The following is a 20,355-nucleotide window of genomic DNA, read 5'->3' on the forward strand; positions in this document are numbered from 1 at the left end:
CAGAAGGCAAAAGGCCTCCAAGAAATACAGGAACTGCTTTATTTGAATCCTCCTGCATGGCAGAGAGCTCACATACTTATTATAACCAGCTCTTCTCAAAGCCCAGGCTCAAATAACCCTTTGTTTGGCCCCACAAAACCTACCATCCACGAAGCTTATAGGCCTCTGGGATGTCTGGATTCACAATGATGGTGCTTGCAGACAGTACAGAGAGGCTCCGTCCACCAAAATCAGAAACTCTGGCTCCTTTGATAGCCATCACAGGCTGCCTAGAACCATCAAATTTATCAGCCTGTAAAACAAATACCAAGCATGTACAAGTATCAGTGGCAGAGGAGAAAACAACATTTTTATAGAAAATAAGGAAAATAGTCAACAATGAAGTGAGTTAATCAATGTACATGAAATTTATATAAGACAGACTTCACACACAAGAATCTGCTTGGAAGGGCGGTGCCTGTGGCTCAATGAGTAGGGCGCCGGCCCCATATGCCGAGGGTGGCAGGTTCAGACCCAGACCCTGCCAAACTGCAACAAAAAAATAGCCGGGCGTTGTGGCGGGCGCCTGTAGTCCCAGCTGCTTGGGAGGCTGAGGCAAGAGAATCACGTAAGCCCAAGAGCTAGAGGTTGCTGTGAGCCCTGTGACGCCACGGCACTCTACCTGAGGGCGGTACAGTGAGACTCTGTCTCTACAAAAAAAAAAAAGAAATCTGCTTGGAAACACATCAAAAACTAGCCTATCACTACTTTCCTAGAGATAGAAGAAACAGCACTTTACTATGTACAACCTAAGTAACAGCAAATCTCATAGAAATCAAAGGATTTCAAACATTCACTCAATGGCACCTTTCACCAACTGCATGGCCAAAGCCTCATCACTCCCAGGGTAGGACAAGCAAGCTAAGGAGCGCCTTCCGTACACTCTGGCTGCATGAAGCAAGTACTCACATCTTCTCCCCACAGAGTAGCAGTCACCACCTTCCCTGATGTGTCCATCAGATAGATATTTCTCTTAGCAACCTCTCTGTTGGTAGACTTCACTGTGATTTTGGTGGCATCTTCATAGTTCTTGCAGATCCCGATTATGTCTAAAACACATGCACAAAGCGTTAGCAGGAGACGGTCAAGGCTCCCATTATAACGTGACAAGCACCGAAATTATACATTTCCCCTATATTATGCAAAGAAAACTAGTCATCGCCACTCTGTTCTCCTACATGGACTTACCTACAAGGGAGTCTTTGGGCTTGTTCTCTAGGTCACCAATCCCTGTGAAGTCAAATTGAACTGTGGGCAAATGATGATCATCTTCGCAGGGCATGACAGAAGTATCATTATTGAAGGTCATCTCGTAGTCGTTTTTAACAGCTGAGAATTGTTTGTTAGCAATCTTCAGCGTACCTTTTGTGAAATAATAAACCTATAAAAAAGGCCAAGCCATGGAATGTGGGATAGTCATTAAATCGGATATAAAAACCCTCTACCTTCAATGAATCCCCAACAATAAAAAATAAAAAAAACCCTCTACCACCACACACCTCTCCACTGGATCAGAGTCCCTTAATTTTCACTCCTCCACTGGACAGTGTGGGTTCTAAAATCAACACTATCACATACCTTGTTCACTTCAATAAGGGGAAAGAACTTGTCCACTTGATCATTGAAAGCTGTAGCTCTAATTTCACCCTGCAGAAGCACATGAGAGAGGTCAGGATTGTGGTATTCAATACCAAGTTTGACCTGCAAAACACAGGCCATTTCAGCGACATACTTAGAGCAGCAGCACAAGCACAAATGGGACCCTCAGGGGCCTACGGACATCTCAGAACACACTGATGCTATTAGATCTGATGAAACAAGTGAAGTTGAAAAGGCCGGGCTCAGTGGCTTATGCCTGTAATCTCAGCACTATAGGAGGCTGAGGCAGGCTGATCACCTGAGCTTACAAGTTCAAAACCAGCATGAGCTAGAGTAAGACCCCGCTTCTAAAAAAACAGCCGGGCGTTGTGGTGGGCACCTGTAGGCTGAGACAAGAGAATCACTTCAGCCCAAGGAGTTTGAGGTTGCTGTGAGCTGTGATGCCATGGTATTATACCAGGGGCAACAAAGTGAGACTCTGTCTCAACAAAAAAAAAAAGAAAGAAAGAAAAAAGAAACTTAGAAGAAAAACCAACAACAAGTTTAAATATTCTGACAATAAAAACAAAAGAACTTTGAATATTGAGTGACACGACTGGGGCCCACAAGGAAGCGTGTGGAACCGAGATGATTCACCAGCTTCCCTCACGGCTGCATTCTAAGTGACGAATTACCTCATATTTGAGAGTCATTGCCAAAGATGCTATAACAAGTCATGTTTTCAAGTTGCCTGTGATTTGATTTTCCCTTTTACTTTTCTGTCAGTCAAATGCTACAGGCAGATAAGAAAAATAAGTGGCTAAAATTTTAGCCAACTGCTGTAGATTAGATGGATAATTTGTAAGAAATTAGGTTCTGATACTGATTCTGCCACCACATAGTCAAACATTTGGGATGTTCTATCCATTTGCCAAAAAACGAAAAAAGAAAAAAGAACTATTTTTTTCCGTGCTCTTGGAGGTTTGAACATATAGGAAATATGCTGCAGTTTGAAAAGAATGTGTGAAGTATATTTTAGGAATTATCAACAAAACTAATGGACAAGCAGCTATCAAGACTGTTAAGATTCCATAGCTTGGAATTTTTTGCCTTATCATCATGGTTTTGTTTAAGTAGAGCATTTAGAGAATCTGTGAGCCAGAACGCATTTCCCACAAAACCATCCTCTTAGCAAGGTGGCTGTCACAGGCCTTCTGCTGTTGCCCAAAGCTCCACCTTGCTCATAAGCAGATGCCACTGGCTGGGGCTTCAACTAAGCCTGGCAGCAAAGCAGACACAGTATGTCTGGTTTCTCCCGCCCATGAAGCTACTTATATGTTTAGAAAATGATCGTCCACTGCTACAAATGCTTTCGTTTAAGATCTAGGATAGGGCGGTGCCTGTGGCTCAGGCAGTAAGGCGCTGGCCCCATATACCAAGGGTGGTGGGTTTAAAACCTGGCCCCGGCTGAACTGCAAACCAAAAAAAAAAAATAGCTGGGCGTTGTGGCGGGCGCCTGTAGTCCCAGCTACTCGGGAGGCTGAGGCAAGAGAATTGCTTCAGCCCAGGAGTTGGAGGTTGCTGTGAGCTGTGTGATGCCATGGCACTCTACTGAGGGCGATAAAGTGAGACTCTGTCTCTACAAAAAAAAAAAAAAAAAAAAGATCTAGGATAAATAATTATGACTTTAACCCTCTACCCCCAAACAGCATCAAACATCGACCACAGAGGGAAAACCGCAATAACAATCATGTTTCCTTCTGGCCTATTATAACTTTTCACTTCATAGGCTTGCAGGGCTGAGCCCTTTGTTTCTCAGTGAGTCCACTACTCTTACCTACCCACTTGATAAATACTCACACTTTCATCAACTAGTTCTAGAGAGAAAAGCTTCCCTTCCCCTCGGGAATTGCTCCAGGTACGGATCTGACTTTTGTTGGTAACACGAGCACAAATAGTCCACCTAAAAACCAAACAGATTATATTAGTGTTTGGAGTCTTATGTGGAAAAGATCAAGTAAGAAGTCGTCTTCCTATGGCCTTTCTTATCTTATGCATATTCCATTTTTGAATGTTACCTGTATTTTAATCCAGCTAATTAAAACCCCAAGATGACACACAGGTTTGACAGTTTACAGAATAAGCAAACAGTAAAACACGCAAGATGATTTAACACTAACTCATTCTCCTGTCAAATAAGTAAATTTATAAGCTCTCTCCCTTCTTGAAAAAGCATCACCAAGGCAACAATATTCCCTTAATGAACGGTTCTAAGCTAGAAAATGCAGTAATACCAGCAATTATATTTTGCCACTATTTTCAATTATGGGAACTGATATAACTGGTGTCAAACTTCTGTCTCATTTCTCATGCACACTAAATATAAATACAGGCTATGGAGCATGGTGTTGTGGGTGACTGAATGGAAACACAGTAACGCAGGGTGACCTTAGAGAAAGGCCACGCTAAAAAGGGGGCGCAAGATCAGAGATCCAGTCTTGGCACCTATCCTGAAACAAGTGCTGGGCACATTAGTTACCTTATTTATAATTTCACAGGGGAAATGTTACAAAGTACTGAAGAATAAATAAAAACATATCTGAAAGAATTCTGAAAAAAAAAAAAAGAACTCATTAATTTTCAACTATTCAATTTTATTTACTTATTTATTTAGAGACAGAATCTCACTTTATCGCCCTGGGTAGAGTGCCATGGCATCATAGCTCACAGAAACCTCAAACTCTTGGGCTCAAGTGATCCTCTTGCTTCAGCCTCCTGAGCAGCTGGGACTACAAGCACCTGCCATAATGCCCAGGTAATTTTTCTATTTTTAGTGGAGACAGGGTCTCGCTCTTGCTCATGTTGGTCTTAAACTCATGAGCTCAAGGGACCCTCCTACCTTGATCCTCAAATTAATTTTTAACAGAAAAAAAAACCATATAAAAGAAATGTAAGTTCAGGGTATATTAATGTGGTTACTACAAACAGTACAGATTATCTTTGACAACTAACTCAGAGACTAAAAGTTATCTATTTATATGAGAAGGTGAAATATCTTCTGGATTAGCATAAATATTTATTTTTACTCAAAGACTATCAATTGATTGTATAAGCATTAAACATTTTTAATTAATTAATTAACCAATTAATTATTTTTTGAGCCAGAGTCTCACTCTATCGACTTGGAGTTGAGTGCCATGGTGCCATCATAGCTGACAGCAACCTTAAACTATTAAGCTCAAACAAGCCTCCTTCTTCAGTTTCCTGAGCAGCTGGGACTATCGGTGCCTGCCACAATGCCTGGCTAATTTTTTCTATTTTTAGTAGAGATAGGGTTTCGCTCTTGCTCAGGCTGGTCTCAAATCCTTGAGTTCAAAGGAACCTCTCACCTCAGCCTCCCAAAGTGCTAGGGTCATATGCGTGACCCACTGTACCCAGCCTAGCGTTAAATATTTTTAATTTCAACTTCATTTTTTTTTTTTTGAGATAGAGTCTCACTATGTCGCCCTCAGTAGAGTGGTGTGGCATCACAGCTCACAGCAACCTCAAACTCTTGGGCTTAAGAGATTCTCTTGCCTTAGCCTCCCAAATAGCTGGGATTATAGGGGCCCACCATAACGCTGGGCTATTTCGTTGTTGTTGTTGTCATTGTTTAGCAAGCCTGGGCCAGGTTTGAACCCACCTGCCTCGGTGTATGTGGCCAGTGCCCTAACCATTGAGCTATGGGTGCTGAGCCAATTTCAACTTCTTCCAAAATGAAGAAACCACATAGTCTATGGCAGAGTCCTATTGTTATCATTCTTGTGATAACAGAATTAAAAGTTATAACAGTTTATATCCTCTCTACCTTAGGAGGGAAAAGAAAAGAAACCCATTCTGTGTGGAGGTAACTCCAAAGTTCATGCATAAACAGCTTCTTATACTGTTTTGTAAGTACACTCTGAACTTAGGCAACAACTCACTTGGACTGGTAAGGAGTAAGGCTGGCAATGGGCACCACCTTGGCCTGTGTTCCCCCAGAAGTGTTTGAGAGGCCCGTACCTCCGGGTTTTCCAAATGTTTTAGAGGCACCATAAGACTTAGGAACAGCAGAACCTTTAAAAACAAACGCAAAGAAAAAGGACAATGATTTTTCTACTGAACTTTTATAATATGTTTTATAGTAACTCTCAATTACTGAGGTGCCACTACTGAAATCATAGAAAATTGAGAGCCAAAGTTTTCCTTTTTAGTATCCAAGAGATATGTAGATCAAACAGAGACTGAAGCAGGAGGCTGAAAAGCAATCTAGAATGTAGGGCACAGAAACGTTTGTTATTACAGTTGCTGACGTATGGTCAGGAGGTCAAGATAATGATGGTAATGAATCCAGACACTGCTCTTTGTGAGCTCCACCCTCTTAAACATTTCTCTTAGCTCAGTGGGAAAAATCATGGGTCAGAGAAAGAAAATCAACTGTCTTGACTGGTAAAACTGATACCAAGTTCCTAGTCACATAAGAAAAACTACAAAAGGAAAGAGTAGGAGGTAAGAAATCTAGTGAGTGAACCCTCTTGAGGTGAAGGACATCTATCACGAATACGACTCGAAACATCCCCAGAAAACTCCCACTTCTCAACTGGTCTAGAAGACTGGGAAGTCTAGAATGAAGTCTGTTCAGTTGGGGACCAAGAGCAGGAACAGAGTTTGGTTAAGATACAACAGTTAGGGCGGCGCCTGTGGCTCAGTGAGTAGGGCGCCAGCCCCATATGCCGAGGGTGGCGAGTTCAAACCCAGCCCCGGCCAAACTGCAACCAAAAAATAGCCGGGCGTTGTGGCGGGCGCCTGTAGTCCCAGCTGCTCGGGAGGCTGAGGCAAGAGAATCGCGTAAGCCCAAGAGTTAGAGGTTGCTGTGAGCCGTGTGACGCCACGGCACTCTACCTGAGGGTGGTACAGTGAGACTCTGTCTCTACAAAAAAAAAAAAGATACAACAGTTAGTTGGCCATTATGACCCTCTGCCTCCTTTAGCCAAACCTAAGCAGCTTCAATCTCCAAATTCAGAAAACATTATTTAGTGCAATGATTTCACACCTTCTATACCAAAACATTCCTTCAGAATAGAATTTGGCTAAAAATATAGATATGCTATTTATCCTGTATTTATTTATCGAGTTTCCATAGCACATACCACACTTTTTCAGGCATGTGTAATACTCTGTAGAAAACACGCACAGGGGAATCCTATGTCCTAAAATTTTCTATTCTAACTGGGGAGTCACGAGAGATCGATACACACAACAGTAATAATTACTCAAGATTACCGAAGGAAGCACATGTGCTTTATAAAATATATGAGTGTGTGCATACACATACATAATATGTTATATTAAGTGATTTTTAATAATAAATTTCAGTTTAAGACAAAGATAGATAACAAGAAAAACAAATATATGGATGGAAGGAGAGAATAACACATTATTTGTATCTCAGCCTAAGAGTGATTTTTATTTACCATTTTAGATCATCTAACCCACCATCCCGATTCAGCAATGCATAATTTGAGAGTTGTGTATAAACGGATGCACTTATAAAGGGAGACAGATAGTATTGCAAGGCATACAAACACAAAGACCAATGGGGAAAAAGTCACAAGTCCTGAACATTTCACAGAAACATTAGTGACGTTTTAACCTTGCTTTTCTTAGAATCTTAGCATTGAGAAATAGAAACTAATAGTTGAGGGGAGGAGAGGAGGTGTATGTGAAGCTGTGACAGAAAAAGGGACCTCTAAAAATAAATTCAACCACATTCTGCAAATCATAATTTTCAGTGGTGACTTCCTAGATCAAGAGGTCCTCACAGCAAAGGCCATAAAGTAAACAAAATGATTCCATTAGAGGCTCTCAGGACCTGCTGCACAGATAGTTAAAAGAAACTATTTCTCATCCATGAGACTCAACAGTAGAACCTATGACCTATATAAATGATACTGTTTTCAAGCAAATGATAAATACTCATGAGGGCCCCAAATGGGAAACATGGAGAGAGACAAGCCAAATTTAGCAAGTGGATCCTAGATAGTTAAAAGGCAAGGATTTAAAAGGTATGCAAATTCACAGGAAGATGTGAGAAACCACTGGATAAACTATTAACAGAGAAGAGCATATCATTCTGATAAAAAGGCTTATTGTTAAATATACTTAAAAGACTATCTTTAATCATTTTTAAAATTACATACTCTACAATAAGAATCAGAATTACTCTTTGCAAGATGACATTCTGTCATGAATGGCATTTAACAACTCCCTCAAGTCTCAGATTAAATTTCAAAACATTGTTCAAAAGCCTGTCACACATGAGGAATGCATGTCCTCGTGAGGGGATCTTACCCATTCCTGAGTTCCCATTCTGTGGCTGGGGCCGGCTGGTTGATGGACTGGCTGCTGGAGCTGGAGAAGGAACTACTTGCTGCTGCCCATGCCCTGAAGAGCAAAAGGAAAAGGCCATTTTAGTGCAAGTAATTTGGGTTAAGAGATTTAAACTTAAGTAGGAGTTTAAATACTCTGGGAAAGTGTAAATTTTTTATTTTGTCAAAGACTCTCATGGGTCAGAATTCATGCTGGGGCATTTCAAATGCATGCAGTGAATTTGCTAGGGGTTCATTTTTTTGTTTTTGTTACACAAAAGGTTGGCTGCATTTACCTTTCACCTGCTTAGAATTGATAGCTTTCAGTTTTAATGAGGTTCTCCCCTAAAGCCTTGCCCATTTCTCCTGCAAGAACCTGCAGTTAAAGTCATTGGGCTGAATCTGTGACATTACCACTATTTCCATAGCAACAAATCGATGTCATCAACAGAACTGTGTGTTCACGGCAGGATCAATCAGAAGAAAAAGCTGGGTGGTAAGGAAAACCTAAAAGCAGTTCAATTGTCTCTGAAGTGCTTCTGCTTCAAAGGAAAAGGAGACATTCAGAAAGGATTCTACCCTTCCCCTCCCAAACAAAGCAACCTTATTTTACAACTGACAGTTGGTGGAAAATAAAGAGTTGAAAGAGTCTTAGGTACCGTGAAGTGCTAGAGAACTGTCACAGCAGGGAGAGATGAGAATGGAGTTCAGAGCAGGTGTGTCAAGGAAACAGGAAAATTAAAAGGAAAGGAGGGGGGTTGAACATGTCCCCTTATCTCAAGCAGAAATAATGCCATATTCTGAGGGTATTTATTTGCCCCTCACCTTTACACAAATGTTTATGAAGTTCAAGAATGTTAAAATTGTAAAGTATGTTTCATTTTTTTTAAAATAAGAGATTTATGTTTATGGGATTTGATTTGGCCTTAGGGATTGGCTCTAAAGGCAGAAGTCCACCCAAGCTAGGCTTCTCACCAAGAGTGCTTGCAACACTTAAGGGTAGCTCAAAAGAAAAAAAAAGAAGAAGAAGAAGAAAAGAGAAAGAAAAGAAAATTTCCTAGAGTTCCCTAAGAACAAAAATGGTAAGCACAGCTGGGAAAGCTTCCTGCTTGCCAACCTGGCTCTGCCTTCTCCAACTGCTGAGTTCACATTCCTGCTGGGTTTTCCAAGGTCCTAACTTAAATGGCATATTACATATTGATTTAATTTGCTTCTGCCAATATTACTCTTAACTGGCACCACTAAATGAGAGGTAACTATGCCATTAGACTAAAATAAATTTAGCATCAAATTTAAAAGGTCAAAAAGAACTGTTTATTCTTTAAATTTTCCCATGGAGAGAAAAATTGAGAGACCTTATTTACATAGAAAAAGAGCCAAGATTATTTACAGTGAAATTTTTGTGTTTACATTTTTGCTTTTCCGTTATCTCTGAATTTACCAAATGTCATATGAAATTGCAGAGGAAAACTGCTTTTCCTTGACAATGGTCTTGGTGAAGGAACACTCTGAAATTCTATAGTGAAGCTTTCTTAAAATTTGTAGGGAAAAGATGAGTTGCTCAGAAAATAGTGTTGGGACTAAGTGGTTGGAAAAAATAAAACTGTAACTGTACCTATTTCATGAATTATATGCAGAAGAATAAACAAGATTTAAACAGTCAAAAATGGAACCGTAAAAATATACAAACCCCTCCTATACTCTACCCCAGGTCCTCTATTTCCTATGGTCTCAAAAATATCTAAACGAGGCTTGGCACCTGTGGCTCAAGCGGCTAAGGCACCAGCCACATACCCCTGAGCTGGCAGGTTCAAATCCAGCCTGGGCCCGCTGAACAACAGTAATGGCTGCAACCAAAAAATAGCTGGGTGTTGTGGCAGGCGCCTGTAATCACAGCTACTTGGGAGGTGGAGGCAGGAGAATCGCTTGAGCCCAGGAGTTGGAAGTTTCTGTGAGCTGTGATGCTACGGCACTCTACCTAGGGTGACAGCTTGAGGCCCTGTCTCAAAAAAAAAAAAAAAATCTAAACTTTCCTCACTATCATGCCTACTTCTTTAAGTACTTTTTCTTTTCTTTTTTCTTTTTTTTTTGGCTGGGGCTGGGTTTGAACCTGCCACCTCTGGCATATGGGGCCAGCGCCCTACTCCTCTGAGCCACAGGCGCCGCCCTTTTCTTTTTCTTTTTTTTTTGAGACAAAGTCTCACTATGTCGCCCTTGGTAGAGTTCTGTGGTGTCACAGCTCACAGCAACCTCAAACTCTTGAGCTTAAGCAATTCTCCCTAATAGGTGGGACTACAGGCACCTGCCACAATGCCCAGCTATTTTTTGTTGCAGTTGTCATTGTTGTTTAGCTGGCCCAGGCCAGGTTCGAACCCACCAGCCTCAGTGTATGTGGCTGGCACTGTAACCACTGTGCTACGGGCACTGAGCCAAGCATTAGTATCTTATTGCATATGACATGGGCATTAGATCCTGCTGATCATATATATTCAATTTCTACAAAAAAGTAACTAAACCTTGAGAGAAGAGAATAGTTGAATTCACAGAGAAAGAAAGTAGGATGGTTACCAGGGACTGGTAGGAGTGGAGAGTGGAGAGTTATTGCTTAATGGTATAATTTCAGTTTGGGATGATAAAAAAGGTCTAGAGATTGGCCTGATGCCAGTGGCTCACACCTGTAATCCTCGCACTCTGGGAGGCCAAGGCAGGTGCATTGCTCGAGCTCAGGAGTTTGAGACCAGTCTGAGCAAGAGTGAGACTCAGTCTCTACTAAAAATAGAAAAACCAGCTGGCCATCATGGCCGGCGCCTATAGTCCCAGCTACTCAGGAGGCTGAAACAAGAGAATCACTTAAGCCCAGTAATTTGAGGTTGCTGTGAGCTGTGATGCCAGAGCACTCTACCCAAGGTGACAGAGTGAGACTGTCTTGCAGGGCTTGGGGGGAAGAGTTCTGGAGATGGATAGACGTGACAGTGAATGGTTAATGTCATTAAACAATACATTTAAAAAGAGTTAAATGTAAATTTGTGCTAGATATATCTTATTATAATTTTTAATGTAATTTTCTGAGATGTATTTTTCTTCACATTTTTATTTATTTATTATTAAATCATAGCTGTGTACATTAATGCAATCACGGGGCACCATACACTGGTTTTATAGACCATTTGACATATTTTCATCACACTGGTTAACATAGCCTTCCTGGCATTTTCTTAGTTATTGTGTTAAGACATTTATATTCTACATTTACTAAGTTTCACATGTACCTTTGTAAGATGTACCGTAGGTGTAATCCCACCATTCACCCTCCCTCTTCCCATCCTCCGCCCTTCCCCTTCCCCCTATTCTTAGGTTATAACGGGGTTATAGCTTTCATATGAAAGCCATAAATTAGTTTCATAGTAGGGCTGAGTACATTGGATACTTTTTCTTCCATTCTTGAGATTCTTTACTAAGAAGAATAGGTTCCAGCTCTATCCATGTAAACATGAAAGAGGTAAAGTCTCCATCTTTCTAAAGGCTGCATAATATTCCATGGTGTACATATATAACAATTTATTTATTTATTTATTTATTTTGTAGAGACAGAGTGTCACTGTACTGCCCTCGGGTAGAGTGCCGTGGGGTCACACAGCTCACAGCAACCTCTAACTCTTGGGCTTACCCGATTCTCTTGCCTCAGCCTCCCGAGCAGCTGGGACTACAGGCGCCCGCCACAACGCCCAGCTATTTTTTTGTTGCAGTTTGGCAGGGGCTGGGTTTGAACCCGCCACCCTCGGCATATGGGGCCGGCGCCCTACTCACTGAGCCACAGGTGCCGCCCAATATACCACAATTTATTAATCCGTTGGTGGATCGATAAGCACTTGGGCTTTTTCCATGACTTAGCAATTATGAATTGGGCTGCCATAAACATTCTGGTACAAATATCTTTGTTATAATGTGATTTTTGGTCTTCTGGGTATATACCTAGTAGAGGAATTATAGGATTGAATGGCAGGTCTATTTTTAGATCTCTAAGTGTTCTCTAAACATCTTAAGGAATGTATTAATTTACATTCCCACCAGCAGTGTAGAAGTGTTCCCTTTTCTCCACATCCATGCCAACATCTCTGGTCTTGGGATTTTGTGATATGGGCTAATCTTACTGGAGTTAAATGATATCTCAAAGTAGTTTTGATTTTCTTCACATTTTAAAATATAAATTAAAATTAGTATGTTCATCATAATTTCTTATTAGTAGTGCATACTATAATGGTATGGTTGTATAATTATTGGATTCTTAGATTTAGTGAAATACAACGTATTTAGGCTTGGTGCCCGTAGCTCGGAGGTTAGGGCACTGGCCACATACACCAGGGCTGGCAGGTTTGAACCCGGCCCAGGCCTGCTAAACAACAATGACAACTATAACAATAACAACAACAACAACAAATAGCTGGGTGTTGTGGCAGGCGCCTGTACTCCCAGCTACTTGGGAGGCTGCGGCAAGAGAATGGGTTAAGCCCAAGAATTTGAGGTTGCTGTGAGCAGTGACTCTATGGCACTCTACTAAGGGCGACATAGTGACACTCTAGTCTCAAAAAAAAAAAAAACCAAACAAAAACAAGCAGGCGGCGCCTGTGGCTCAGTCAGTAGGGCGCCAGACCCATGTGCCGAGGGTGGCGGGTTCAAACCAGGCCCCAGCCAAACTGCAACCAAAAAATAGCTGGGTGTTGTGGCGGGCGCCTGTAGTCCCAGCTACTCGGGAGGCTGAGGCAGGAGAATCGCTTAGGTCCAGGAGTTGGAGGTTGCTGTGAGCTGTGTGAGGCCAAGGAACTCTACCGAGGGCCATAGAGTGAGACTCTGTCTCTACAAAAAAAAAAAAAAAAAAACAACCAAAAAACATTTAACAAGTCTCCAGTTAAGCCCTGAAATACATATTATAGCTTCCTGTGCACCAGGTACTAGGTTAGGTGCATTATCCCGGTAATTGTCAACTCTACGATGCAGGCTGTTATTGTACCCTTTAACACAGGGATTCTCAACCTGCAGGTCGTGACCCTTTTGGGGGGTCAAATGACCCTTTCCCAGGGGTTGCCTAAATACATCCTGCATATGAGATATTTACATTATGATTCATAGCAGTAGCAAAATTACAGTTATGAAGTAGCAACGAAAATAATTTTATGGTTGGGGGTCATCACAACATGAGGAACTGTATTAAAGGGTCGCGGCATTAGCCACTGCTTTAACAGGTGAGAAAACTGGGTTAGAGAGTTGTCAACTAAGTTGATCAAAGTCACATGGCTGGCAAGCAGAACCTAATCTTGAATCTAGGTTTATGTCACTAGATCTGTTTACTTCACCACTATCTAGTTATTTTTATTAGTAAATAACCAATTCTGGCAACCATAACTCTAGTTATATATAACATAACTAATAACTATAATATCTGGTCATTTGGAAAAGCTACTGATCCATTTACTAGAGTAATACTTAACTCCTGCTCTGCACCACATGTGTAAATCTGGCACAAGAGACAAGGTACAGCCCTGAACCAAATGGATGGTGAGAATACTGGTGCATTCTAAATAGCAACAATTTGCCCTTCAGATAATGCACTGGAACACAGCCGCTGACCATAAGGCCTGAAATAAATCAGTTTATAGCTCAATAAAAATTCTTCTAAAAATTAAAATTATACTCCAAAGTGGTAATGCAGAGACTCAACTTCTGATAATCTTGTTTTATGACACCTACAAATCAATTCCAGAAAGATGGGTCAATATCATCATTCTTAGACTGTTCTGCTCTAGCTTCATATCACTGGCTCTGAGATAAGAGGGAAATAGGATATTCCAAAGCAGACTCTAGAGCTCCTCTGTTACTGGACTCATACCTATCAATTTTTATTATCATTATAATGGTAAGAGAGGCTGGGCACAGTGGCTCACATGTGTAATCCTAGCACTTTGGGAGGCTAAGGCAAGAAGATCTCTTGAGGTCAAGAGTTTGACACCAGCCTAGGCAACAAAGAGAGACCCCGTCTCTACAAAAAATAGAAAAATATAGCTGGGCATAGTAGTGCACATCTGCAGTCCTAGATACTCAGGAGGCTGAGGCAGAAGGATCCCTTGAACTCAGGCGTTTGATGCTGTAGCAAGCAATGATCATGACACAGACCTTATGTTCTGTCAACAAAGTGAGACCCTGCTTCTGAGCCACTGGCAGAGAAAAATTAGATAACAGAAAATGGAGTATAAATAAAAGTAACAAAAAGTCAACTTCTGAGGCCATGCACAGTAACTCGCGCCTGTAATCCTAGTACTTTGGGAAGCCTAGGTGGGAGGACTGCTTGAGCTCAGGAGTTCAAGACCAGCCTGAGCAAGAGCAAGAGCAAGAATAAGACCCTGTCTCTACTAAACTTAGAAAAATAGCCAGGTCCAGCTGCTCGTGAGGCTGAGGCAAGAGAATCGCATAAGCCCAAGAGTTAGAGGTTGCTGTGAGCCGTGTGACGCCACGGCACTCTACCCGAGGGCGGTACAGTGAGACTCTGTCTCTACAAAAAAAAAAAAAAGAAAAAAAGAAAAATAGCCAGGTGTTGTGGAAGGAGCCTGTCGTCCCCACTACTTGGGAGGCTGAGGCAAGAGGATACCTTGAACCCAGGAGTTTGAGGTTGCTGTGATGTAGGCTGACACTGAGGCACTCTAGTCAGGGCAACAGAGTAAGAATTTGAAAATCTGAATTTATAGAATTCTACAGAATTCTATAAAATAGAATTTTTACAGAAATTTTTATAGAAAATGTATAGAATTTGAAAAGTCTATAAATATCTTTATTTATCATGGTAGTTGTACCATAAGATGATTTCAATGCGTATTTTGGAATTCCTGTTTATTTCTAGTCTGTTCTTAGATAACTTGTTTTACCTAACACAGAATTCCCTTTCACAATAGAGAATTAGAAACTTCTGCTGTAGGCTCGGAGACTGTGGCTCAAGCGGCTAAGGCGCCAGCCACATATACTTGAGCTGGCAGGTTCGAATCCAGCCCGTGCCCACCAAACAACAATAATGGCTGGGCGTGGTGGTGGGCACCTGTAGTCCCAGCTACTTGGGAGGCAGAGGCAAGAGAATCACTTGAGCCCAGGAGTTTGAGGTTGCTGTGAGCTGTGATGCCATGGCACTCTACCAAGGGCGACAGCTTGAGGCTCTGTCTCAAAAAAAAAGAAGAAAAAAGAAACTCCTGCTGTGAACTACACTGTAAAGCAGTACTCACTATAACAAAGCCTTATCCAGGATGGAGTTAAGTAACAACATGTTATCAATTTGGTTACAATGAAATTCAATAGTAAACAATCCCCAACAGCAAAATCTTCTCATCCCTCTGTATTTTAACAGACATTGAAGAAAGGGAAGGTAGAGTAGAAGCCCAGTAGAGCTGGGCTTTGAGATAAAGGAGTTTTTTCCATAGCCCTATATTTCTGACCCCCAAGCAATAGTTATCTTTCAACACGTTCATCTCCATCTTTATTGCAAACACCTTTGCCCCAAAACACAAAATGTCCAAAGCAACCATTCGAATAAACCCAACATAAAAATACACCAGAAACCTGGCAAAAGGTGATAAAGTTGGGTACAATCACCTCTCCCTTGTCCCTACTGCATCTAAAGATTTCATACTGCTTTTGTCTTGGTTCTTCCTGAGAACTGAAAATATGATAACCAGAGCATTCGTTTTACAAACACTGATTACTGCAAAACAAATGTGATGTTCCAAATTTAGAACTTTACCTGGTAGGCTCCAGTATTCCCTCTCCAACTTAAAGCCTCACATTACTATAATAATTATAAGTAAAAATTGTGTAAGTAAAAATTAATATCTAACAGGTTCCATTTCTGTAAAGAGCATGGTAATGGCCTAGTCCCAAATTTTCCCACTTCTAAAAAAAATACAGTGTATGTGGTGGGTATTCATCTTGTACCCACCACATACACACATGTATAATCCCACATAGAAGCTATTTCTTAGACAAACATACCTGAAAGAAAAATGAGTAATACAAGAATAGTTTATAGAGACCAAGAACAAAACCAAAAGGCCTTTAAACATTTAAAAGGATGCTCACCTTACTCAGATAAAATTTTCATTTATCAAACTGATAAAACTTCAAAGGGTTAACAACATACTCTGTTGGCTTAGGTGAGAAGAAACTGGCGTTTTCATGCACTGCTGGTGAGAATACCAGAAGGAAAGTATCTGTGGAGGAGAATCTAGCTGTCTCTGCCAGCACAGACATAATGACCCATTGACCCAGCAATCTCACTTTTGGCAACCATGCCCTCTCCACCCCTAAACTTGCAGAGGACTTAAGTTATTCACTGAGCACTGTTTTAACAGCCAGAGCTTTAGAACAACCCAAGTATCCATGAACAAGGTCTGGTCTGGTTCAATAAATGAGAATAGCCAAGCAACTGAATACTCAATTAAAAAAAAAAAGAAACTTAGAATAACTATTTCTTTCTTTCCTTTTTTTTTTTTTTTTTTTTGGAGACAGAGTCTCAAGCTGTCGCCCTGGGTAGAGTGCTGTACCTGGCCCTGCAGAGAAGAAAGCTGCAAAGAGAGAGAACTCCAGAGCTCTGTAGAGTTTCCTCTGAGTATTCACCCCCGTTAAGTGTGGAAACTATCTAAGGCAAGGGTATCGTGTGAGAGGACCAGAGGGAATAGTGCCCGGTACTTACCGAAAACCAGAAATAGTACCTGCTTCTACCAACCAGACTGGCAAATCTCACACTAATGGGGCACTGAGTAGAATACTCTGACAGGTCTTGCCTCAGTACTGGGAATAGCTACGACCAGACTACATGTGGCTCTCTGATCTCATCCAACCAATCTCAAAAACAATACCCCAAAGGATCAAATTGTTTCTAAGGAACATAAGTGTGTATCCCTGCAAAAAGCTAAAGAATAATTATAGGACTACAGAAGTTTTCAGCATTCAACATGCATGAATCCCAACATCTGGTATGCAATCACAGGTTGCCAGGCATGAAAGCTGCAGGGAAATACGATCCATGACAGCTGGGGGGTTGTCAACTGATTGAAATACCCAGAACTGACACGGATGTTGGAATCAGCAGACAAGAACATTCAAACAAACATTGTAATTGTACTTTGAATGTCCCCCAAATCAAATAGAAACATAGAGCATATATTAAAAGACCTATATCAAGCTTCTACAAATGAAAATTATAATATCTGAGAAGAAAAATATCCCTCACAGGATAAACAGCAGATTAGACACTGCCTAAGAAAAGATTAGCGAACTTGAACACATAGCAATAGAAAGTATTGGGTGGCGCTTGTGGCTCAAGGAGTAGGGCACCGGCCCCATATACTGGAGGTGGCGGGTTCAAACCCAGCCCCAGCCAAAAACTGAAAAAAAAAAATAAAATAAAATAAAGTATTGAAAATGAAACACAGAGAGAAAAATAATTAAAAAAAAATTAAAACAAGGGCAGCACCTGTGGCTCAGTGAGTAGGGCACTGGCCCCATATACTGAGGGTGGCAGGTTCTAACCTGGCCCTGGCCAAACTGCAACTACAACAACAATAAAATAGCCGGGTGTTGTGGCGGGCACCTGTAATCCCAGCTACTCGGGAGGCTGAGGCAAGAGAATTGCCTAAGTCCAAGAGCTGGAGGTTGCTGTGAGATGTAATGCCACGGCACTCTACCGAGGGCAACAAAGTAAGACTCTGTCTCAAAAAAAAAAAAAAAGAAAGAAAAAGAAAACAAATTGGGCATGGTGGCTCATGCCTATAATCCCAGCACTCTGGGAGGCTGAGATAAGTGGATTGCCTGAGCTCAGGAGTTTGAGACCAACCAACCTGAGCAAGGGTGAGACCCAGTCTCTCCTAAAGGTAGAAAAACTAGCCAGGCACGGTGGCAGGAGCCTGTAGTCCCAGCTACTTGGGAGGCTGAGGCAAGAGAATCGCTTGAGCCCAAGAATTTGAGGTTACTGTGAGCTATGATGCCTTAGCACTGTACTGAGGGTTACAGAGTAAAACTCTGTCTCATAAATAAATAAAAACAGCATCAATTAGCAGTGGGACAATGTCAAGTAGGCTAGTATACATGTAACCAGAAATTGGAAGGGAGGAGTGGCAGAAGATATTTAAGAAATAGTGGCCCGGGCGGCGCCTGTGGCTCAAGGAGTAGGGCGCTGGTCCCATATGCCGGAGGTGGCGGGTTCAAACCCAGCCTCGGCCAAAAACCACAAAAAAAAAAAAAAAAAGAAATAGTGGCCCCTAAATGCCCAAATTTGCCAGCCTGGCAATAGCAAGACTCTGTTGCTACAAAAAATAAAACAATTATCTAGGCATGGTGGTACATATCTGCAGTCCCAGTTACTCAGGAGGTTCAAGCAGGAGGACTGCTTGAGCCCAGGAGTTGGAGGTTGCAGTGAGCTATGATGGTGACACTACACTCTAGCCCAGGTGATAGAGAGGACGCTGTCTAAAAAAAAAAAAATCCAGGGGCAGCGCCTGTGGCTCAGTGAGCAGGGCGCCGGCCCCATTATACCGAGGGTGGCAGGTTCAAACCCAGCCCCGGCCAAACTGCAACAACAAAAAAATAGCCAGGCGTTGTGGCAGGCGCCTGTAGTCCCAACTACTCGGGAGGCTGAGGCAGGAGAATCGCCTAAGCCCAGGAGTTGGAGGTTGCTGTGAGCTGTGTGATGCCACGGCACTCTACTGAGGGCAATAAAGTGAAACTCTATCTCTACAAAAAAAATAAAAATAAAAATAAAAGTAAATCCAAATTTGAAGAAAAATATAAATGCACAGCTCAATGAACCCTAAGACAAGAAACATAAAGAAAGAGACACCAGGGCGGTGCCTGTGGCTCAGTGAGCAGGGTGCCAGCCCCATATATCAATGGTGGTGGGTTCAAATCCAGCCCCGGCCAAAACTGCAACAAAAAAAATAGACGGGCGTTGTGGCGGGCGCCTGTAGTCCCAGTTACTGGGGAGGCTGAGGCAAGAGAATCGCCTAAACCCAGGAGTTAAAGGTTGCTGTGAGCTGTGATGTTATGGCACTCTACCAAGGGTGATAAAGTGAGACTCTGTCTCTCAAAATAAAATAAAATAAAAAAGAAAGTGACACCAATGCACATAATCAAATTGCTCAAAACTAATGATAAAGAGAAAAATTTAAGTGGTCAAGAAGTCACGTTAAGTACAAACAAAAGGATGACAGAGTTCTTTTAGGGTAACAATTCTTAGTTCTTTAGGGTAAAGCAAGATGAAATCTTCAAAATGCTAAAAGAAAAAAAAATCTACCTAGAATTCTATGCTCATAAAAATATCTTTAAAAGCCAAAGGCAAAATATTTTCCAGATACACAAAAACCAAAAGAATTTATTACTAGCAGATATAACTTCACTATAAGAACTGCTAAATGACACCAGGTAGAAAAAGGGCCTAGACGAAGCATGAATAATGGAAATGGCAATTACCTGAGTAAATATATGTGATTTTTATATTATTATTTAAATCTCTTTAAAATATAACTGACAACTTAAAAATAATAATGTTTTGTGTGGTATACAACATAAGAATAGATAAAAAGTTTGACAATCAAACAACAAAGACTGGGAGGAAGTAAAGGAAGTAAGATTTCACATTATACATAAAGTGGTATACTATCACTCAAAAACAGACCATAAATTAATTTGCTTTAAATCTTAAAGCAACACTAGAACAACAAAATAATGAGTTATTATAGCTAATAAGCATACAAAGGAGTTAAATGGAATCATAAACAATACTCAATCCAAAAGAAAAAGGGAAAAGAAAACCAGATGGGACAAATAAAAGACAAGCAAGGTGACAGACTTCAACCAAACATATCAATAATTATATTAAATGTAAATGGTCTAAACACCCCAATTAAAAGGCAAAAATTATGATACTGGACAAAAAGCAACATCCACCTATATACTGCTTACAAGAAATACATGTTCAATATAAAGACATAAAAAGGTTAAAAAATAAAAGGATGGAAAAAGATACACCAAGCTAACACTAATAAAAAGAAAACTAAAGTGGTTATATTACTCTCTAAGCCAGTGGTTCTCCACCTTCCTAATGCCGTGACCCTTTAATACAGTTCCTCATGTTGTGGTGACCCCCAACCATAAAATTATTTTTGTTGCTACTTCATAACTGTAATTTTGTTACTGTTATGAATCATAATGTAAATATCTGATATGCAGGATGATCTTAGGCGACCCTGTGAAAGGGTTGTTTGACCCCCAAAGGTGTCATGACCCACATGTTGAGAACTGCTGATCTAAGCAGATTTCAAAG

The 20,355-nt window shown here is 41.1% G+C and overlaps 1 protein-coding gene across 2 annotated transcripts in view; it reads right to left on the reverse strand.

Annotated features, from left to right (window-relative positions):
* RPA1 (replication protein A1) overlaps window positions 1-20,355 on the reverse strand; it is a 77,920-nt gene that overhangs the window by 27,246 nt on the left and 30,319 nt on the right. Inside the window, exons 1-8 of one of the 2 annotated variants that reach the window (XM_053568656.1) lie at window positions 16,580-16,603; window positions 7,987-8,079; window positions 5,580-5,712; window positions 3,478-3,580; window positions 1,618-1,686; window positions 1,228-1,420; window positions 949-1,088; window positions 144-292 (exon numbers count right to left, since the gene is read on the reverse strand). In XM_053568656.1, the coding sequence (XP_053424631.1) occupies window positions 144-292; window positions 949-1,088; window positions 1,228-1,420; window positions 1,618-1,686; window positions 3,478-3,580; window positions 5,580-5,712; window positions 7,987-7,990 (791 nt within the window). In that variant the 5' untranslated portion in view covers window positions 7,991-8,079; window positions 16,580-16,603. Of the gene's footprint in view, window positions 1-143; window positions 293-948; window positions 1,089-1,227; window positions 1,421-1,617; window positions 1,687-3,477; window positions 3,581-5,579; window positions 5,713-7,986; window positions 8,080-16,579; window positions 16,604-20,355 lie in introns of those variants that run through there. The other variant, XM_053568655.1, reaches the window with a different exon arrangement.

Source organism: Nycticebus coucang, chromosome 18, assembly GCF_027406575.1.
Source record: "Nycticebus coucang isolate mNycCou1 chromosome 18, mNycCou1.pri, whole genome shotgun sequence".
NCBI classification, from domain to species: domain Eukaryota; kingdom Metazoa; phylum Chordata; class Mammalia; order Primates; family Lorisidae; genus Nycticebus; species Nycticebus coucang.